Source organism: Rhododendron vialii, chromosome 13a, assembly GCF_030253575.1.
Source record: "Rhododendron vialii isolate Sample 1 chromosome 13a, ASM3025357v1".
Taxonomy (NCBI): Eukaryota; Viridiplantae; Streptophyta; class Magnoliopsida; order Ericales; family Ericaceae; genus Rhododendron; species Rhododendron vialii.
Window position 1 is genome coordinate 780,248 of NC_080569.1, and position 18,355 is coordinate 798,602.

General features: G+C 37.7%; 2 protein-coding genes across 3 annotated transcripts; one reads left to right on the forward strand and one right to left on the reverse strand.

Annotated features, from left to right (window-relative positions):
- The first annotated feature begins 7,537 nt into the window (after positions 1-7,537).
- LOC131315028 (uncharacterized) lies at positions 7,538-18,023 on the forward strand. 2 transcript variants are annotated; one of them, XM_058344075.1, is made up of 23 exons: positions 7,538-7,966; positions 8,998-9,077; positions 9,892-9,978; positions 10,063-10,113; positions 10,205-10,322; positions 10,497-10,553; positions 11,209-11,273; positions 11,412-11,495; positions 11,612-11,662; positions 11,761-11,823; positions 11,932-11,978; positions 12,140-12,209; positions 12,290-12,352; positions 12,719-12,808; positions 12,892-12,930; positions 13,614-13,763; positions 13,844-13,921; positions 14,018-14,103; positions 14,430-14,478; positions 14,566-14,646; positions 14,824-14,917; positions 15,662-15,772; positions 16,284-18,023. In XM_058344075.1, exons 1-22 carry the CDS (start codon positions 7,849-7,851, stop codon positions 15,727-15,729), a joined length of 1,689 nt encoding a protein of 562 aa, XP_058200058.1. In that variant the 5' UTR covers positions 7,538-7,848; the 3' UTR covers positions 15,730-15,772; positions 16,284-18,023. The 2 variants fall into 2 exon arrangements, with proteins under 2 accessions (XP_058200058.1, XP_058200057.1); XM_058344074.1 differs by having other exon boundaries at positions 7,594-7,966; positions 16,276-18,023.
- LOC131315029 (uncharacterized) lies at positions 17,154-17,888 on the reverse strand. Its single transcript, XM_058344077.1, has one exon. The coding sequence runs from the start codon at positions 17,886-17,888 to the stop codon at positions 17,325-17,327; it is 564 nt and encodes a 187-aa protein (XP_058200060.1). The 3' UTR covers positions 17,154-17,324.
- Positions 18,024-18,355: the final 332 nt, after the last annotated feature.

Sequence of the window (18,355 nt, forward strand, 5' to 3'; positions counted from 1 at the left end):
TTGTCTTTTATAGGCTACCTATGGATATTCTGCCGGTGCGAAGTGGCAAATTAAAGGTTGAGGAATATACCATGCTCAATTGCTTTGTGTTCCCTTTTACTTGTTGGAATATCAGGCTCCTTAGGAATAGAACTCTTTTCCAGAGGGACTCAAATCGATCCAGAAACCTAGATGCCACCATCAAATCTTCCATTGCCCAATCGGTTGAATGAAAACACATCGCCATCCCATTTTCATCACCCCGGAGTAGACGTACTATACTTGTTAAGTGGTGCCCGCCTCACACAGACTGTTTTAAATTAAACACTGATGGTGCCTATAAGACAAACCCTAGTCAAGCTACGGAAGGAGGTCTTATTCGTGATTCTTATGGGACTTGGGTTTTCGGCTTTCACCGTTCTTTGAGGCCAATGCATAGCTTGGAGGCAGAGCTGTGGGCTGTTAGGGATGGCTTGCAATTGACCATCAACAATCAGTTTGCTCCAATTTGCATGGAGATAGATGTTTTGGCAGCCATCCAACTCATTATGGGACTGACTCAACTGCAGCACAACCTGAGTAATATTATCCATCAAGTAGTTGATGAGGCAACTAGGAGTGGAAATGATTGATCATGTTTACCGCGAAGGAAACAAGTGTGCGGACTTATTAGCTAATATGGATTTCAATGATGGCTTAGACTTTCATATTTTTGATATTGCTCCAGATTGTATTATTTCGCATCTTTTCGATGACTGAAATGGGGTCGAGTACCTTAGACTATTGTATGACTCTTAATTAGTTTATGTTGTGTTCTTAGTTTACAAAAAAAAAAAAACTTTATGTACACGTGGAGTTGGATTCTTAGCTAGATTCTTTCTTGTTTTTTGTTTGGGTAAATTTCACTGACACGTTTTAAGATTATACTCTATGTAAGAATCGATAATACATTCTTTGTTGTTTTAATGTTCATTTCACCGACACCCAACCAATAACTGTTCGGCCAAATACGTTATGGAATTAGCCAGAAAAAGACTACTATTGACAAAGGCACTCTTTTAATATATAGTAATAAAATAAATGATAGAAAGCTCTCAACTCTCAATTTTCAACGAGTAAAAAAAATGAAGGGCTCCAATAAATTTTATTTGTTTTGATCAAAACACCTCTTCCAATTGGGAACAAAATTCATTTTGATTTAGAATAAGTAAGAATTGATAGTTTTTTTTTTATTACTTTTTAACTTTTTGCTTGTTCCATCAGGTGTTTGGACAAACAATTATTGATTTGGGATATCGGTGAAGCGCACATAAAAATCGTAGTTACTTGATTTCATAGCATTTTTCTAGAGAGGAGAAAAAAAGAAGAAGAACATATCATCCAACTTTTCTTTTCTACCAAAAACAAAGCTCATAAATAAGCAATAGTTCTTGATCCAAATAAATAAAAAGTACTCCAGTTAGTCAAAACTTCCCAAGTAGTAAAAGTTATAAGCCTTTGCCCATTGGGTCAGCCCATTAAAATTTTCAGCGCTGCAGGAGCATTAAATGGGTAGAGAGTCCACTTGTCTGGCAGTGTACCGAAAACCTTTAACTGCAAGATGGGTAGAGACTAGGGACCTTTCTTTGAACGAATGGACCACCTCTCACAATACAAAGGCCCTTTTGACCCAAGTTGATGGATCGAGATCCTCTATTAGGATTCTCTCAGTGAGAATTCCGATTCATTATGAATCCGGATTCTTTGTGAGAATTTTCGTTGTGAGGATGGTGAGAGAATTTTTATGAAATTTGGATCGTTCATCTTAGTAATCAATGGTTTAGATTAAAAATAAATTCTTCTAAACCATTGATTTCTAGAGGAACAATCTGAATGAAAATCATCGCACCATTCTCGTAGAACAGAGGATCCAGATCCAAGTTGATGACCGACATGGGCAACTTCTATTTTTTTTTTTTAATACCTTAGAGGGATTACATTCATCATGAAAATAAATACCTGTCACCGAAAGATACTTTTGATAGATATTAAATTTATAATGATCGGCCCACAACTAGACCATATCAATTTGCGTACAAATTTTTATTGTTTGTGATTGCCCTTTCAATCACATACAATGATGTTTGATCAAAATAAAAGAAGTATAGAATGATAGTAATAGCGGAGAAAATTGGAGCATGCCTTTCGATCCTGACGGTTTTAGGCATCGTAAATGTTAGGGATGGTTATCTCGGCCGATCCGTCCGTATCCGATCTGTTATTTGCTTCGAACAGATCGGGGATTCGGAAATTTTTTCGGGGATCGGGGTGGATACGGATTTTTTATTTTTTTTTAAAAGATGAAAATCGGATCGGATTCGGGGGTAAGCCTGTCCCCGGTCCGATCCGCCCCGAATCCGATATCCATCTCCGATCCATCCCAATCCGTCCCCGAATACCAGTCTATTATATAATATATATATACACTAATTTTACACTTAGGGTTCATTCATTAACAGCCGCACCTCTTATTCACGGAATCACATTTCACAACAGCGTCTCTCTCTCTCTCTCTCTCTCTCTCTCTCATTTCTTTCTTCGTCATCCCTCGTTTTGGGATATGCCAGTTGGTTATGAAGCACTGACCTTGTTCCCTTTCTTGTATTCTGGAAATAGAACTGATCAATAAAGCCCAGAGGAGTGCTCTGTTTGAGCCATACTTTTTCTTTGAGAGCTATAAAAACTACTTGCAAGTGGACACAGGAGTTGTCGACGCTGATGATTCAGCAGTTGTATTCATATTTGGTGTTGTTTTTTTTGTGAAAATGGTCTGGAAACAAATGAAGTCCAAATAAGAACCAGTTTCTGTTTCTGTTGTTTTTTTCAAGTTCGGATTTTTGGATATCCTATCGGATCTCCGTTCCTCGTTCAGAGCGGGGATGGAGGACCCAAAAAAATATCCGTCGGGGATCGGGATGGATTCAGGGGACGGGTGAAGGGTTCGGATTCGGAGATTGCTATATCCGCCTCCGATCCGTCCCGTTGCGATCACTAGTAAATGTCATCATCATCTGTTTTAAAATATGGTATTAAATGAAAAATCATATTTCTTCGGCCTTAAGACTAGTTGAAGGAAACGAAAGCAAAATTGGAACAAAGTCAATTGCACGTTGTTTACATACTTGAAATTAGAAAAATTAATGATTTTCCTGAAGATATTTATGTCATATGTCATTCAAAAGATCAAGTAACGAAATTTAAGAAAATCATTCATCTCCCCTCACCAGGGCCGGCCTCGGGGTAAGCCCCGCAAACCCTCGGGCTTGAACAACCCCTGGACTGGAGCATCCAAAAAATAAATAAAAATTTAGGTTAGATATAATTATAAACAAGCTTCCCATAATTGCAATAAGGCATCTGCTTGGCATTGTGGCCAACGCACATGGTCAAAGTTCAAGGCGATCTAGGTTCAATTCCCTGTGCCTCATCCCCTTTTTTTCCATTTTTATTCTACCTTTTTTTGTTTTCCTCCCAATTCACAATTTATTTTTTTATTTTTGTTCCCAACCCACAATATTACAAAAAAAAAATCCTAAATTATTTTGTTGGAAATTTTTGACTTAACAAACACAATAGTGGAGTAATGTAGATATATTCTTACGTTTGATTAAAAAAAGTCATAGTTAAAATAAAATTAAGCGAGCGAACATAGTTTTTGTTTGGAAACTGATATTAGCACTCTAAAAAAATAAAGGAGAATAACTTTGGAATTACACTGATATTTGAGTGCCTCCATTAATTTTTAAAGTGCTAATATCAGTTTCCTTTTTGTTTTTACCTTCAAACTATTATTTCGCAATAGAGATTAAACAAATTGGCTATGATCTCAATTGAAAATGATGCATCATTCCATTAAGAGCATGTAGGGACTTTTTTTTGTAATTTTTTACACTTTTCAAGACAGGCCATTCTTGTCACATATATCAACTAGAAAACACAAAAAACCGAATAACCAAAACTTAATGGACTGGACCCCGAGTTCATGGATAAGTAAAATATGATGACTATATTGAGAAATTTGTTTTAAAAAATGCAAAGGGAAGTTATTATTTTTAATCGGATCGTGCTAATTATAAAAGCACTATAATCGGGGTTACTGTAATACCCCATCGAGTATTCGGGTTGTTATAGAATGGTATAATTATCCATGTTTATTGATTTGTTTTTTTACATGGGATAATGGGAAGATAGATAATTGGAGAAGAAATATGTGGCTGGAAGGTTTAATTGGTATATTGTGTAAACTAAAATGAGATCTTTTGCATGCATAGTTTAAGTGTCAACTGGGTGAGAGTATGTGCACGTGAAGGGAGTATCTGATAAACTTTCGAGCATGTGTCTTGAAGATAAAATGATAACAAGACAAGGAAAAAAAAGAGAAGGGATTTGGCTAGTCATATGGACATGTGGCCAGTTTATAATTCTTGGAGAGATGACTCCGCAAGAGTTATAAAAAGGGAAGGTGGACAGAGTATTGGGGAAGAGGGGAAAAAGACTGGTTAAAAAGGAGAGTGGAAATTTAGTGTACTCTCCTCACCTCAGTTTTCTTTTTTGTCCGAGCGCCAGGGGAGAGTTTTGAAAACTCTTTTCCGAATTAGTTTTGTGGCACAAAGGGAAGGTTGAGAGGAAGTTTTCAAGAGAATTATACAGAGTTGATCGAGGTCTTGGTGTTTTTGATTGGGAATTTTACACAAAATATATGTTAAGGTGTTAATTACAAAATTTTGGTTTTGGATTTTGTCTTAACGATTAAAATTTAACCTGAGAGTGATAGTGTTACATGGTGGTGCTTGAGGGTTCGGGCTGTTATAGTTACATTTTGATGTTGATTTTTTACGATATTATTCAAGCTAAAGGAACAACATGTAAATTTGATGATGTTTTTTTGTGGTACTCAGAGCATCCCAGTAAACTCGTCTCTTCCCCCTTTTCTGCTCTTCCACGAGTGAAACCCATCAAAACCCTCTACCAACAGCCTCATCTCCCACCTCGTCTCCTCCGCGACTTCTACAGTACCACGTCAGTCCTGGCGTGCTACTGTAGCCTCGTCTCTCTCTCTCCGTCTTTGAAGACACGTATCTTAGCAAACCACTGTGTTGTTGTCGTCTCCCTCGCCGTCGTTGGCTCCGGCAAAGGTAAGCGCAGTTTTACCCTCCACTAATTTGGATTTTGGTTGGAAAAAAACGGAACTAATTTGGGTTTGATTTGAGAAAAATCGGAACTAATTTGTGGTTTGTGGGTTTTCGATTTTGTGGGTTTTCGACTGATTTGTGGATTTGTGAGTTTGTGGGTTTATGATTCCAGTGCTGATTTGTGGGTTTTTGACTTGATTTTGATGGTGGGTATGGCTGGCGGCGGCGGCGACGGTGGGATGGTGGCGGCTGTGGGAAGGTGATTTCTGATTTTGATTTTATTTTAAGAGTTTTGGGATTTGAGTAGGCATTTGCTTAGACCGTTGGAAGAGAGGTGTATTTTGTGAGTAGTCAAAGTAGAATTTTGGTGTTTTGAGTAGTCAATTTGCTTAGAATGCAGTCGAGCCTATTGGAGATGCTCTTATATATATATTTTTTAATTTTGTATGACTTAATAGTAGGTGGGCAACAAAACATGAGGCTGGATTTGGGTAACACAAATGTCGAGGCTGGCATTGTCCCTCACAATTTCAGAATCAAACAAAGCATAAAACTAACCAAAATGCTACTTGCACAACCGTTGTGTTGGTTGTGTGCATAATTCTGACCTTCCAGATGTATTTGGATGGTCTAGATTTTAAACAAACTCTTCCAAGAAAAAGTATAACTTTTATGGAAATGAGTTTGAGTGAATCCTGTCCATTTATTACAGCAATAGACGGCTAAAAATTAATTGTGTGTTGTATTTTATACAACCGTTGTGTGTAGCACTTAGGCCTGTCAATCCTGCTAGTCAACGGGGAGATCTTTGATAGATATTAAACCCATAATAAAATAGTACTATAACTGACAATCGTAGTCAAAAGGAAGATGGACCACTCAAACTTATATGAAAAAATAACGCTCTCTGGAGACAGGTGGAAGTATGTCTTCGGTTTTCTATGACAGTTGTGAGAATTTTAATAAGCCAGGTCCTCTCGTATTTTGTGTAATAAGCTCCACATTTTCCCAAGCATATAAGCAAAAGAGATGCTACATACACTACTATTCATCCACTACATTATCCACTACATTTTTTTTGGGGCTCATCTCGAATCCCAAAAAAATACAGAAAAATGTCCATAAATTTTAGAATAATATTTTATGGGGTTCTGTAAAAAATAAGCTCCAACGGATATCGGTAAGTATTATTTCTTGATTTGTGGGGGCGAAACTACTAAACTGTACAGTTTTGCCCCTATGAATCAAGAAATAATACTTATCGATATTTGTTGGAGCTGATTTTTTACAAGGCCCTATGATATATTATTTTAAAATTTATGAATATTTTTCTGTATTTTTTTGGGACCCGAGGTAGGCCCTACAAAAAATGTAATGGATGGTGTAGTGATTGGAGGTAGTGTACCTAGACTTATTGTATAAGCAATTGCAAATTAGGGCCGTTCCACTTTTGTGGAAATTTTTTTTATAAAAAAAATAAGGTAATTTTAAGCTCAAAAATTATGTGTTTACGTAAATAATTTTTCTACCAATATGAATCTTGTTTGATAGATCTCATTAAGATATTTTAAACGGTACAAAAAAAAATTGAAAAAATATTTTTCATTTTAATTATATTTGAATTTAAAATTACCTTCGTTTGAAAAAAAGTACTTTTTGAAAAAATGGAACATCACCTTAGCGCTTTCCACAATCGCATATTTAATGGTCTTGTTTCCCAATAAACTATTCCGATTGAGCTAACAAGTTCATCTTCCTCCACATGTTGTATAACTCAGGTATCTAGATTAATTTAAGCACGCGCACCTTAATTAATCTTAAGAATCAATTTCACTGCCCACTTGCATCTGTGTATCACATTTTTTGTGATGTCACTACTACTATTTAAAATTGAGTCGGCCTAATAATCCTTCCATGGGTGGTAGATAAAAGTAGAGAAAGAGACAAAATAATTACAGTACAGTACAATATGCATTTTAGGCACTTTTCCATGTATTTTGGGGGTACTTTTTATTGATTGTTGCATACCTCATACGTTGGAATGATTCCTTTGAGTGTATTTGCACTTTTTCTGTGTTTTTTGGCACTTTTTTTTATTGATTTTTGCCGACCTCAGAAGTAGAATGATTCGTTTGAAATTTGATGTGCGAGGATGCAATTTTCTAATTTCAAAGGGAAAATTAGAATAACTTTGGGAAAACTTTAGAGGTAAAGTGCTAGTCTTCTTTCTTTTATAAAAGGAAAACTGAAAAAAAAAGATTTAAAAAGGAAAAAGATTCAAAGGGAAGGCCAATGCAAGTGGAGTTCAGTGCCGATTAAAAAACAAGAAAGTGGACTTCGGTAAAATCCTCAGCATTAATACAGTATATATCTCCGAAATTGCCCGAGGGGCGTTTTGGCGGATATAAAAAAACATAAAAAAACATTTCCGAAATTTTATTGGCGGAACCCTAATCAGCGGGGGTGAGTTGCTTCTTTGAAATTGAAAATTAGAACAGCGACTCTCGACGAGCAACGTGGTGGTAACACTCCCCCAGTTCTTATTTAGTGGTACTGGGGTAGGCCTTACTTTTCCCACTCGGGCATTAAACCAACCACCCGGACTGCGTAACCAGAGCACCCCGGACTGCGTAACCAGAGCACCCCGGAGAGAGAGAGAGAGAGAGAGAGAGAGAGAGAGAGAGAGAGAGAGAGAGAGATGAAGTACGTGCTGGTGACGGGAGGGGTGGTAAGTGGGCTGGGAAAGGGCGTGACTGCAAGTAGCGTCGGTGTCGTCCTCAAAGCCTGTGGCCTTCGCGTCACCTCCATCAAAATAGGTTCCTTGCTTTCCACCTTTTCGTTTCAATCTTCGTTTCTTTCAGTTTTCTTTTTCGATTTCCACTGCAATGTTTTGTTGATACTGGGCTCCGTTTTTCTGCTGTGCTTTCGTTGTCAATGTGGTTTAATACTAGTTGTTTTCCCAGCTTCTATTTTGTTGATCATAGGATATCCGAGTTTCTTTGCTTATTGTTGTTTTTTTCCCCTTCGACTTGCTTGTATGCTTCTTCTGAAATACGTTTTCATTTTTTTTACCTGGGAAAGTTAGTATTGTTAGAATAGTTAGATTAACACCTTGGAGGAGGAGTTCAACTTGTGTCCTCCATGCTCCTAGAACATAAAGTGCATCCTGATGCCGTTGGGCTAAAGGCCTCTTGACAAATACGTTTTCATTACTTTCGTGTATGTATACGATTAGCTCATTCAGAGTGTTAATCACAAAGTGGTTTTAGAGCCTTTTATGCGTATGTTCATTTCATCTCCAATCACGTAATTCCATTCCTATGCCTATTTTCAAAACACTCTAATCTATCCCCATTTTCCCTCCAAAATCTGTCCATATTTATTTTACTTCAACCATTTGACCAATTTCCCTTGAAATCTACATGCCTTTCTTAAAAATCAATATTTTAAAATCTCTCTCCAAAAAACTGAATTCTTGGTTTTTCTAGATTTGTAATATACATTGAACAGTGGTTCCATTTCGAAGGTAGCACCAACATATTTTATTGTTTGTTATGATATAAAATGCTAATCAATGATTTATTCATTACATTTGTTTCCAATATGTAAAGTGTATGTGAAATATGTCGAATGATTTTGGTCTCTATTGCAAAAATATCGTGTGTGGTTGGAGATGCTCTTATGGTTTCTCTTATTTTTCTTCCTTCATGCATCTTGTTGGTTTATTAATTTTCTTTTCAGATTTTTATGTTGTTTATTCTTGTCTTATTCTTAACCGTATGGGAAGAGTTGTTGGTATTTATTCCTTTTGCAATGCAGTTGCAGTAATTGTTTGATATAATTGCAGATCCTTACCTGAACACCGATGCTGGTACCATGTCTCCATTTGAACATGGAGAAGTTTTTGTTCTTGATGACGGGGGAGAGGTTTGCTTACCCTTTTCTTCTTCTGCATTTTTTTTTTGTTGCTTGGCAAAAGTTGGTATTTGTTAGATTGTTAGATTAGCACCTTGGAAGTTGAGTTGAACTCCAGACCTCCTTTCTCTTGGCCCCTAAGTGCACTACCGATGCCGTTGGGCCAAATGCCTCTTGGCTTCTTCTGCACCTGTTACATAAGTAGCTTAGTATTGCACATAATTTAAACTAAGATATCCTTTTGGTTAATCTTTTACTATATCAGTTTCATGTACTTTTAAACTCAGATATCCTAGTGGTTACAAGGATTGTTTATTTCATTTTGTCGTGTGGATACACATGTTTTATTCATCCTTTGCTTTGTTATGAAACTACTGTAAATATTCAGCAATAAGCCACCAATTGAGGTTCCGTATTTTTATTATTCCATCAACCATTGGCAGTAGTGATGGATTTGAGCAGTACTATTTTCAGAGGTTGACTTGTTGAAATTGGTTAAGCTGTTAGTCCTTTTCTTTACTGGTTCTTGAGTTGAAACTGTATAACGATGTTCCACTGGTGCTGATTCTTGAATGCTTCATCTGATAGTTGTCTAGTATACTTGCTCAAATTTTGGAACATGAGTTATTCAGGATTCTCATATAAGTTGCATGAAAGTAAACCTTGAAGGTCTAAAGTTCAGATTACTATCTTTGACGGTTTCTTGTTTCGTCCATGTTTGTATTTTAGGCACCATACATACCTTTTTTTGTTGAATGTAGAGTACCGTTTTCATTTGAGTTCTAAAGTACCATTTCGTTTTTTTAACCTGGCATGCACTGGAAAGGTTGACTTGGATCTGGGTAACTATGAACGATTCTTGGATGTGACTCTTACTAGAGATAACAACATTACTACAGGAAAAATCTATCAGGTGTGTAAATAGTTTGTTCCAATCTATAATTTTATGAGACCTAGAAATTTGCTGAAGATGACTAGTTGCTCTGTTTTCCATCAGTCTGTTCTCGACAAGGAACGCAGAGGTGATTATCTTGGAAAAACTGTCCAGGTATCTACGTGCATTAACTTGTTTATGCTTCTCTTTTTCACACTAAAAGAATATCGCTCACCGTGCTGCCACCTGCTTGTGTGGATTCTAGGTCGTCCCACACATAACAGATGCCATTAAAAATTGGATTGAACGGGTATCTGCCATTCCTGTCGATGGGAAAGAGGGCCCAGCTGATGTTTGCGTGATAGAATTGGGTGGGACTGTTGGTAAGAGCTTTTTTGGAGCAAAGAAACATCTGATACTGAAATTCTTGTCTCTCTATCTCTCTGTATGTAAATTAATATGTGTGTGTGGACATACATGTCTGATGTATCTTTGGATTCAAGTAACATCCTTTCTCCTTTTGGGGTGTCTACCTAAAATTGTTTCTCTTTTTTAAGGTGACATTGAATCAATGCCATTCATTGAGGCTTTACGACAATTGTCCTTCTCAGTTGGTAAGTTGTTTGCTATCCTACTCAGGCTACTTAGTTCTTATGTCTCACATTGCAGCTCTTTTCATGCCTCTACTTCTTACGTCTCACATTGCTACTCTTATCATGCTCTATAACTTGTGTTTTTTTGGTATGGTCCATCGAGATGGGATCCGGAAGTACGTGGGTATGGTGATGGTGTTTATTGAGATCTTTACGCGGTGCAGTGAATATGATGACATTGTTAACTTATGAAGTTGTATTTTCTAAATAAAACTTTGATATGTTATTTTGAGAGATGTTCCAAAATTTTCTACTTAAATTTTATTTTATTTTTGATAATTGGTCCAAAATTTTCTACTTTGAGTCAGTTCTTTGATATGTTAGATACTTTTGGAGTATGGAGGGGTGTATAGGTCCTTTTTTCTTTGACCTTTTCTTTTATTTTTCCTCGCTTGTACATGGGTGGCATCCCCTTGATGCCTTTTCAAAAAAACTTAATTACTTATCAAAAATAAATAAATCTAAATAACTGGAATTACCTGTGTTACTAATTGGAGGTTGTAACAACTTGAGAGTAAGATAGCTTTTTTTCATATGTTGATGCTTTTGCACCTGTGCGTTGTATTTCAATGCATCACTTTCTATTTTTCTTGTTATGGTTTGATTCCTACTTCAGGTCAAGATCATTTCTGCCTCATTCATGTGAGCCTTATACCTGTACTGGGCGTTGTTGGAGAGCAAGTAATAGTCTATATCTTCTTATAGGAGTTTGAGTCTTGTGATTTCACTGGCAAACTTGATTTTGTTCTTGGCTCTCACAGCTGAACATGGCCTGAGCCTGCTTTTTCTCGACTCTGATGTGTGCTTTCACCCATGCAGAAAACAAAGCCTACACAACATAGTGTTCGGGAATTGAGAGCCTTGGGACTGACTCCTCATTTGTTAGCATGTCGATCTGCTCAGGTAGACTGTCTCATCTTTGAAAACTTCGTAGCTTTTAAGTCTTGTCTTCTTCTTCATTTTTGTGCTCTCTTAAGTTAGAATATGTAAGAATCAAAACTATGTTTTTTAAATTGCAGCCTTTATTGGAAAATACAAAGCAGAAGCTTTCCCAGTTTTGCCATGTTCCAGTAAGTTGTTACTGTTGTAAATTGCCTAGTGAGACCGTGCAGATGGATTTTGCTCTCACAATCAGGGAAATTTTGTATTTGTATTTGGTTTCTTACAGGTTGGTAATATTCTCAATGTTCATGATGTTCCAAACATTTGGCATGTTCCTCTTTTACTTCGGGTGGGTTTTCTGACTGTAGTTGATTCTCTGGGGCCTGACTATGCCTACTTTGTTAACATGTTTAATTAGGTTTTAAAAGAGTTCCTAACGCATAATTTTTTTTTCCAGAACCAAAATGCTCACAATGCCATCCTAAGACAGCTGGACTTACTCAGGCAAGCTTCTGTTTGTTCATTTCTAGATGTTGACCTGAGAGCTACTTTGGCCGACCCTTCGTAATAAGTTGGACCACCAACATATGGACTGCTCTTTTTGATGTTTATTGTTTTCACCATAGATATGTGATTGTTGACTAGTTCTTAAAGTTCTGTTTCAGAGTTGCTACGCCTCCTGTTTTACAGGAGTGGAACGAGAGGGCAGAGACTTTTGACAATCTCACTAATTCTGTAAGTATATGTAGCCTGTGATTCTCTCTCTTGAAATGCAACTCATTCTGAATCACATTATTGAAAGCTGGTTTCTGCAGGTGAGAATTGCAATGGTGGGGAAGTACGTTGGATTAACAGATTCCTATTTGTCTGTTGTGAAGGTGGGATAACTATTTATTGTTCGTTGATAACTCATGCTTAGTTCAAGCGAGAGGCAGACATGAAAAATAAAATGCATCTCTATCTGATGATCAGAAGTGATTCTGTTAAAAAAAAGTAGAAGAATAAGAAAAAAGAAGTGCTAATGAGTACAAAATTCGAATATACTCTTGTGAAATCTGTTTCATCTACTAATTTGATTTCCAAAATCTCTTGATCGTTAGTATATCAGAAATAGGATGAAATTATTTCAGGCCTGATTTCAATTCCTTCGACTTTAACTGGTTTAATTTGGCCATGCTCTTTTCTGCTTCAACTTGGCACCTAATTCGGAGCCCAAAATATTTCTATGCTTCATTTCTCGCCAGGCTCTTCTGCATGCATGTATTGCATGTTCATTGAAGCCATCAGTTGATTGGATTGCAGCTTCAGACCTTGAAGATGAGAGTCAGATATTGGTATCGGCCTTTACTAGTTGTATATTGGAGATTTTATTGGGGACTCTGGGGAGTTCATCTAATATTTGATTTTGGTTGTACAGATGCCAAAAGCTCATGCTGCCGCATGGGAGACTTTGAGGGTAAGCTTGATGGGAGCTCTCGCTTTGTACCCTCCTTTTATATTTGCTTGGCAACTCTTTTGCTTTGTGATTGGTTTTCCAAGAGCTGTCTCTGTCCCTTGGTAGAATAGTCCTTTGCTGCTTGCCCTTTTGGGTTCACTTCTATTTTTCATCTCCTTTTCATGTGTGAGTGGATTCACCTTTGATAGTCTTCCTCTTTTTTGCCCCTTGTTTTAACTTTGTCTCTTTTTTTAATTTTCAAAAACTGTAGACCCAGAATTTTTCAGTTGTTTTCAAAATAAGTAAACTGACTTCCATGATCGACGGAAAATGGTGACTTGCTGATCCTGTGACCACGCTGGTGAAAATTGTCTGTTTAAGTCTTCCAGTTTAATTCTTTGGTTAGAATATGTTTATTGCAGCTTTGTGTTACGGTTTTTTTGGTACTTGATTTATGTACTTTGCTTCTCTCATATACAGGGCCTATATGAAGTACCTAGATGCATGTGTTTTCTTCCTTGTGTTTCTGATAGTTGAAATTGGAAGCCATGTTCATCTGAATTTTACCTTGTAGTTAGGAGCAAGACAATGAAAGTTAATGATCTGGTATTTAGAAGGGCTGCTATTACTTTCTGAGTTGGAACATTATGGTTGATTCTTTACTATTATTGTTCGATTTTAGCTAACAAAGCCAACATTTACAGAGTGCGGCATGTGTCTTGGTTCCTGGTGGATTTGGAGATCGTGGTGTGAAAGGAATGATGTTAGCAGCAAAGTATGCCCGGGAGAATAAAGTTCCATACCTTGGGATTTGTTTGGGCATGCAGATTTCGGTTATTGAGTTTGCTAGATCTGTAAGCGCTTTACTTTCTAAATATCGTTCAGGTTTATATATCAGATCATGTATTGAGCCTGCTTCCACCAAATGCCTTAGGTTCTGGGTTTGGAAAAGGCAAATAGTGAAGAATTTGATGATGAGACACCCAATCCTGTTGTAATTTTCATGCCGGAGGTACTTGCATAATGGCGTCTATCATATTTGACATTGTTAAGAGCTAGTTACCTTTTGCTACAATCAGTAGCTTTCATCTTCTACATATATGTGCAGGGTTCTAAAACACATATGGGAAGCACAATGAGGCTTGGGTGTCGAAGAACTCTCTTTCAGACTTCTAATTGTATCAGCGCAAAACTGTAAGATATAGAGATTTGCTCCATTTATATTCCGATTGTGGATGACACCCCAAACTGATCAACTACTGTTGCTCTATCTTTTATGCTCTAAAAGAATTTGTCAAGTTCCCAACTTGCTGACGTCATAGTTGATAGTTGAAAAGGAAAAATAATTTGCTTTGTGTCTCTACGTATATTGCTAGTTTCTTTAAGAATGACAGGCTTGAGGTTTTGCTATACAGAGCCAAGTTTATTGGATAAACTTGCACATTTCAGAATCAAGAATGCTTTGATGTTATCATTCTCCGTCATGCTTGCATAATGCTATGTTCTCTCTTCGTTTCTAGGTACCATAATTCAGAGAGTGTGGAAGAACGACATCGACATAGATATGAGGTTGGTCATAGAATTAGGTGAAGAAATTGTCCATGGACATGATATGTATCACAGGAGAAATACTTTGCACATGCCTTCATGTTGCAGGTGAACCCAGCAGTGATCAGTGTGTTAGAAGAAGCTGGTTTAAATTTTGTGGGGAAGGATGAAAGTGGACAGCGAATGGAGGTTGGTTTTTTTCTTGAACTAGTTCATCCAGGCTTTAAGATCAGCTAAACTTGAGAAACTGTTAGACGATGAATGTGTCGAGATCCCATTGCCAACGTTTTCTCTTTATGGGAAGCAGTAGTTTTTTTTTTCCGACTTCCAACCATCGTTGATTAGAGATTTCTCCACACTCTGCAGATCTTAGAACTCCGAAGTCATCCATACTATGTAGGAGTACAGTTTCATCCAGAATTCAAGTCACGACCTGGGAGGCCTTCAGCTCTGTTTCTTGGTATTTTGCTACTGAACGAGTTTATGCATCTCATTGACAGACAATTTTAAGCCAGAACCAAAATATGGAATGTTTGTATGTTTGTGAAAGATTCGTTTGGAAAAAATTGATCATTCTCTCCCATGTTTGTGTTATGGAAGTCGATGTTCTCACTTCCATACTGTCAATTACTGGTCACACGAGGCGCTGATCTAAATTTTGGTATATGGAACACATAGGAAAACATGGACTTCACATTGGTGAATGCTTTGTTGCCCTCTTTAAGTATATGTTGTATTGTTATCATTTTGCAATCACCCCCTTTCCCTATGATGGGAAAATGACGGCCCAGGTCGTGTTTTGATAATTAATACCCTCCAAGGACATGCTGAGAACATTTGTTAATGCTGAAAATGTCCTTGGCGGGTATTAATTATCAAAACACGTCCTTGGTCGTCATTTTCCCTTCCCAAAATCTTTAGAAAACAAGCAAACCTAATGAGTATGTTTTGCTCCTTGGCCGTTAAGTTCATATTTCTTGACCTTCAAAATAGATAACTACATAACCAAACTAACACGTGAGTGGTGACGGCAATAAAAAATTGAGAACCTTTCATCTCATAGATTTTCTACCATGGAGAATCATGTAGTGCCCCATATGTAAAGTCCCGCTGATTGTAGTGCATGAATACCCTGTACACAACCCGCACTTGCAGTACTGTTTCTGTTTAAACTCTTTTATTTAGTTCCACTTTTGTGTTGTAGGTCTTATATTGGCAGCAACAGGGAGGTTAGAAGCACATCTTAGCAACCGTCAGAATGGAAGTCTGTAAGAGACTCGTCAGTCTAAATATGTTTACAATATCGTACGAGGAGGTAGGCCTTTTTTCTGTCATTACATTGTTGTGTAACAATGAGGTCCCAGGCCCTGAGCAAAAGCTAACAGACTGATATAGCGTGGTTTGCTTATAGTTGGTTTGGGGCAGTTTGGTTTTCTACCGCGAAACCTTGAATCCTATGAATTTGTACCGTTCAAGGGCCTCATTTTTGTGTGTAGTTCTACACGGTTTGGTTTGGGGTTTGCATGAGCAGATCTCTGCCCCATCATCCAGTTGGAAAGTATAACGTAAAACTGACTGTTCCCAAATGAGAATATTTGTTGGTGTAAGGTCAATTACTAGGTCGTTGATCTGGTTGGGTGGCTGTTGGGACTTCTAGTTTAAATGCTTCTACTTTTTGGTCTTTAACCATAGCTTCAGTGGCGGTTGTGGCAGTCTGTAGGCTATACCACTCTTGATTGTGGAAATGGTTATGCATTGGGTGCTTGAACAAACCGTATATTTTGATTCCTAAACTTACTCTACTGACTTCTGGTGTAGGAGAACAGATAGAGGCTTTATAGTGGACTGGTGGTCATCGAGGGTTGAAAAAAGTGAATCTTCAATGACATGCTAAACTAAGCTGGAGAAACGTGCTCCTTGCTGCATCTAGAAGTGTTGCAACCTTTGAGCTCAAAGCTGACTTTGACTCTTTTTTATGTGTTTCTTTGGTTAGTTGCTCGATCTCCCCTCATTTTGGTCTATTGTGGTGGAGATTTGTTGTTTCTAAGTTTTTTCTTGCATGAATGATATCAATTGGTACAAAGTTTTTTTGATAGGTATACATTATGAAGTTTTGATTGCAGAGTTTTTGCTCTTACTTCCTTAACCCACCCTTCTTGAATATTGACTCAATGTTTTAGAGGCAGAATAACTCCATGGACTAGAAGTGTAGGGTTACATACATCCCACTCTCCCCATGGTAGGTTGAGGCAACGAGCCATGGTCACGTCGCTCTACATGTGGTAGTTGGATTGCGTCTGGCTAGCCCCTCGCTATAATAATTTCGCAATTTATTCCCATGATCAGATCTCTCTTTTTTCCCCCAGAAGAAGTATTCTAGCTGCCTCTTTTTTTGAACGGCAAGAATGATTCTAGCTACTGAATAGATGGTACAAATATCTAGAGTGACATAGGTTTGTTTATTTATACAGATGCATAATCTTAGGATACAGAATCATCATTTGTTGATTGGCTGATTGATCTCACCAACAGCATTGTGAGCTATATCAAGAGACTGTCCTTTTTTCCCAGTTCATCGAATCATTATTATGTCTGTTAACCGTAAAGCATTCTATGAATCTTCTTTTTCTTTTTTGTTGGTATTTCTGGATCATTCTGTATTTTAATTTCATTTCATGGTATGAATACAATGATGCTTTATTTAAGAAATTTGATTACTCAACCAAACGTACTCCCAGAAATTCTGCAATGCCTCTTTTACAAAATATGCGCTTGTATACATGTATCCAAGCCCGAGAAGGCCAAAATTTTATGGGGTGTAAAAGCAGAAGAATGAAATCGGAGGTGCTCAGGCGCTATTTCCATGATCAACCTGTGCTTCTATTGAGCATCTCATTGTACTGGAGATGTGATATCTGTCTCTGCAGCTTCATTTGCTCGTAGAATTTAGCTATGAACTGGTCTGCCTTGATATCAATCCCTTCATCAACTGGAATTATTGCTTCACAAACTTCACATACATTATCTTCATTGTCTTCGTCGTCGCCTCCCATCATGATAGTCTTTCTCGCTCCTCCATCACTACAATAACTCAAAAAATTATCATCATTATCATCCTTGAACTCGCTATCGTAGTCAAAGTCACCACGTGGGGTTATGCATGGGATCCGAGGCATCCGGAATCGCATTGACGATGGGCGGTGCATCTTGATGTTGATAATGGGGGTGTTTTCGAAGGAGAGCTCACGCTCTCCATAGTGGATTGCGTCCCGTTTGGTGGAGTGTCCGAGGGTTTTTAGGAACTTGGGGAAGAGACGTAGTAGGTCCATCACGAGTCTCTTCCTGAATAAACCACCTTTTCTTGCCCATAACAAGGCTAGACGGAGGATGTTCCATGCTCTGTGAGCAATGTCTGATCTCTGCTTATGCATTTTGCTGGTTTGGGGTCTGTTTTCAGAGCAGGAGTAGGAAGTAACGGGAATGCTGTGAATAATTAGAGGGAGTGCAGAGAATTTCTTGAAGAGTTGAAATGATTTCACGTTTGAGATAAGTGCAAACAATTGTTTGGGTTTTATAAGAGAAGACGATGGCTATATATACATACATGTACGGGAAATGATACACGGTCTATTTAGAGAGAGAGAGAGAGAGAGAGAGAGAGAGAGAGAGAGGCTTATACATTATTGATTATTCAATAAGCTATATGAGTGATGGGTTTCCAGGGGTACACGGCTGTACGCGGTGGGAAAAAAAAGTGCGGTTCTGTTTGTTTCCTGATGTACCCCTTGTCTCTGATTATTGTTGGGATTTTTTATGCAAACTTAGACCTCTGTAGGGCGATTTTGGTCATGCTTCAAGTAAAAAATTGGCTAATGAAAGGGCCCGCACCTGCTTGGAA

Excerpts from the sequence above, each read along its gene's own strand:
- LOC131315028 (XM_058344075.1), top strand. The coding sequence starts at position 7,849 with ATGAAGTACGTGCTGGTGACGGGAGGGGTGGTAAGTGGGCTGGGAAAG. Across the intron at positions 9,979-10,062 it reads CTACAGGAAAAATCTATCAG|TCTGTTCTCGACAAGGAACG; the intron begins GTGTGTAAATAG and ends GTTTTCCATCAG. Across the intron at positions 10,554-11,208 it reads ACAATTGTCCTTCTCAGTTG|GTCAAGATCATTTCTGCCTC; the intron begins GTAAGTTGTTTG and ends TTCCTACTTCAG.
- LOC131315029 (XM_058344077.1), bottom strand. The coding sequence starts at position 17,888 with ATGCATAAGCAGAGATCAGACATTGCTCACAGAGCATGGAACATCCTC.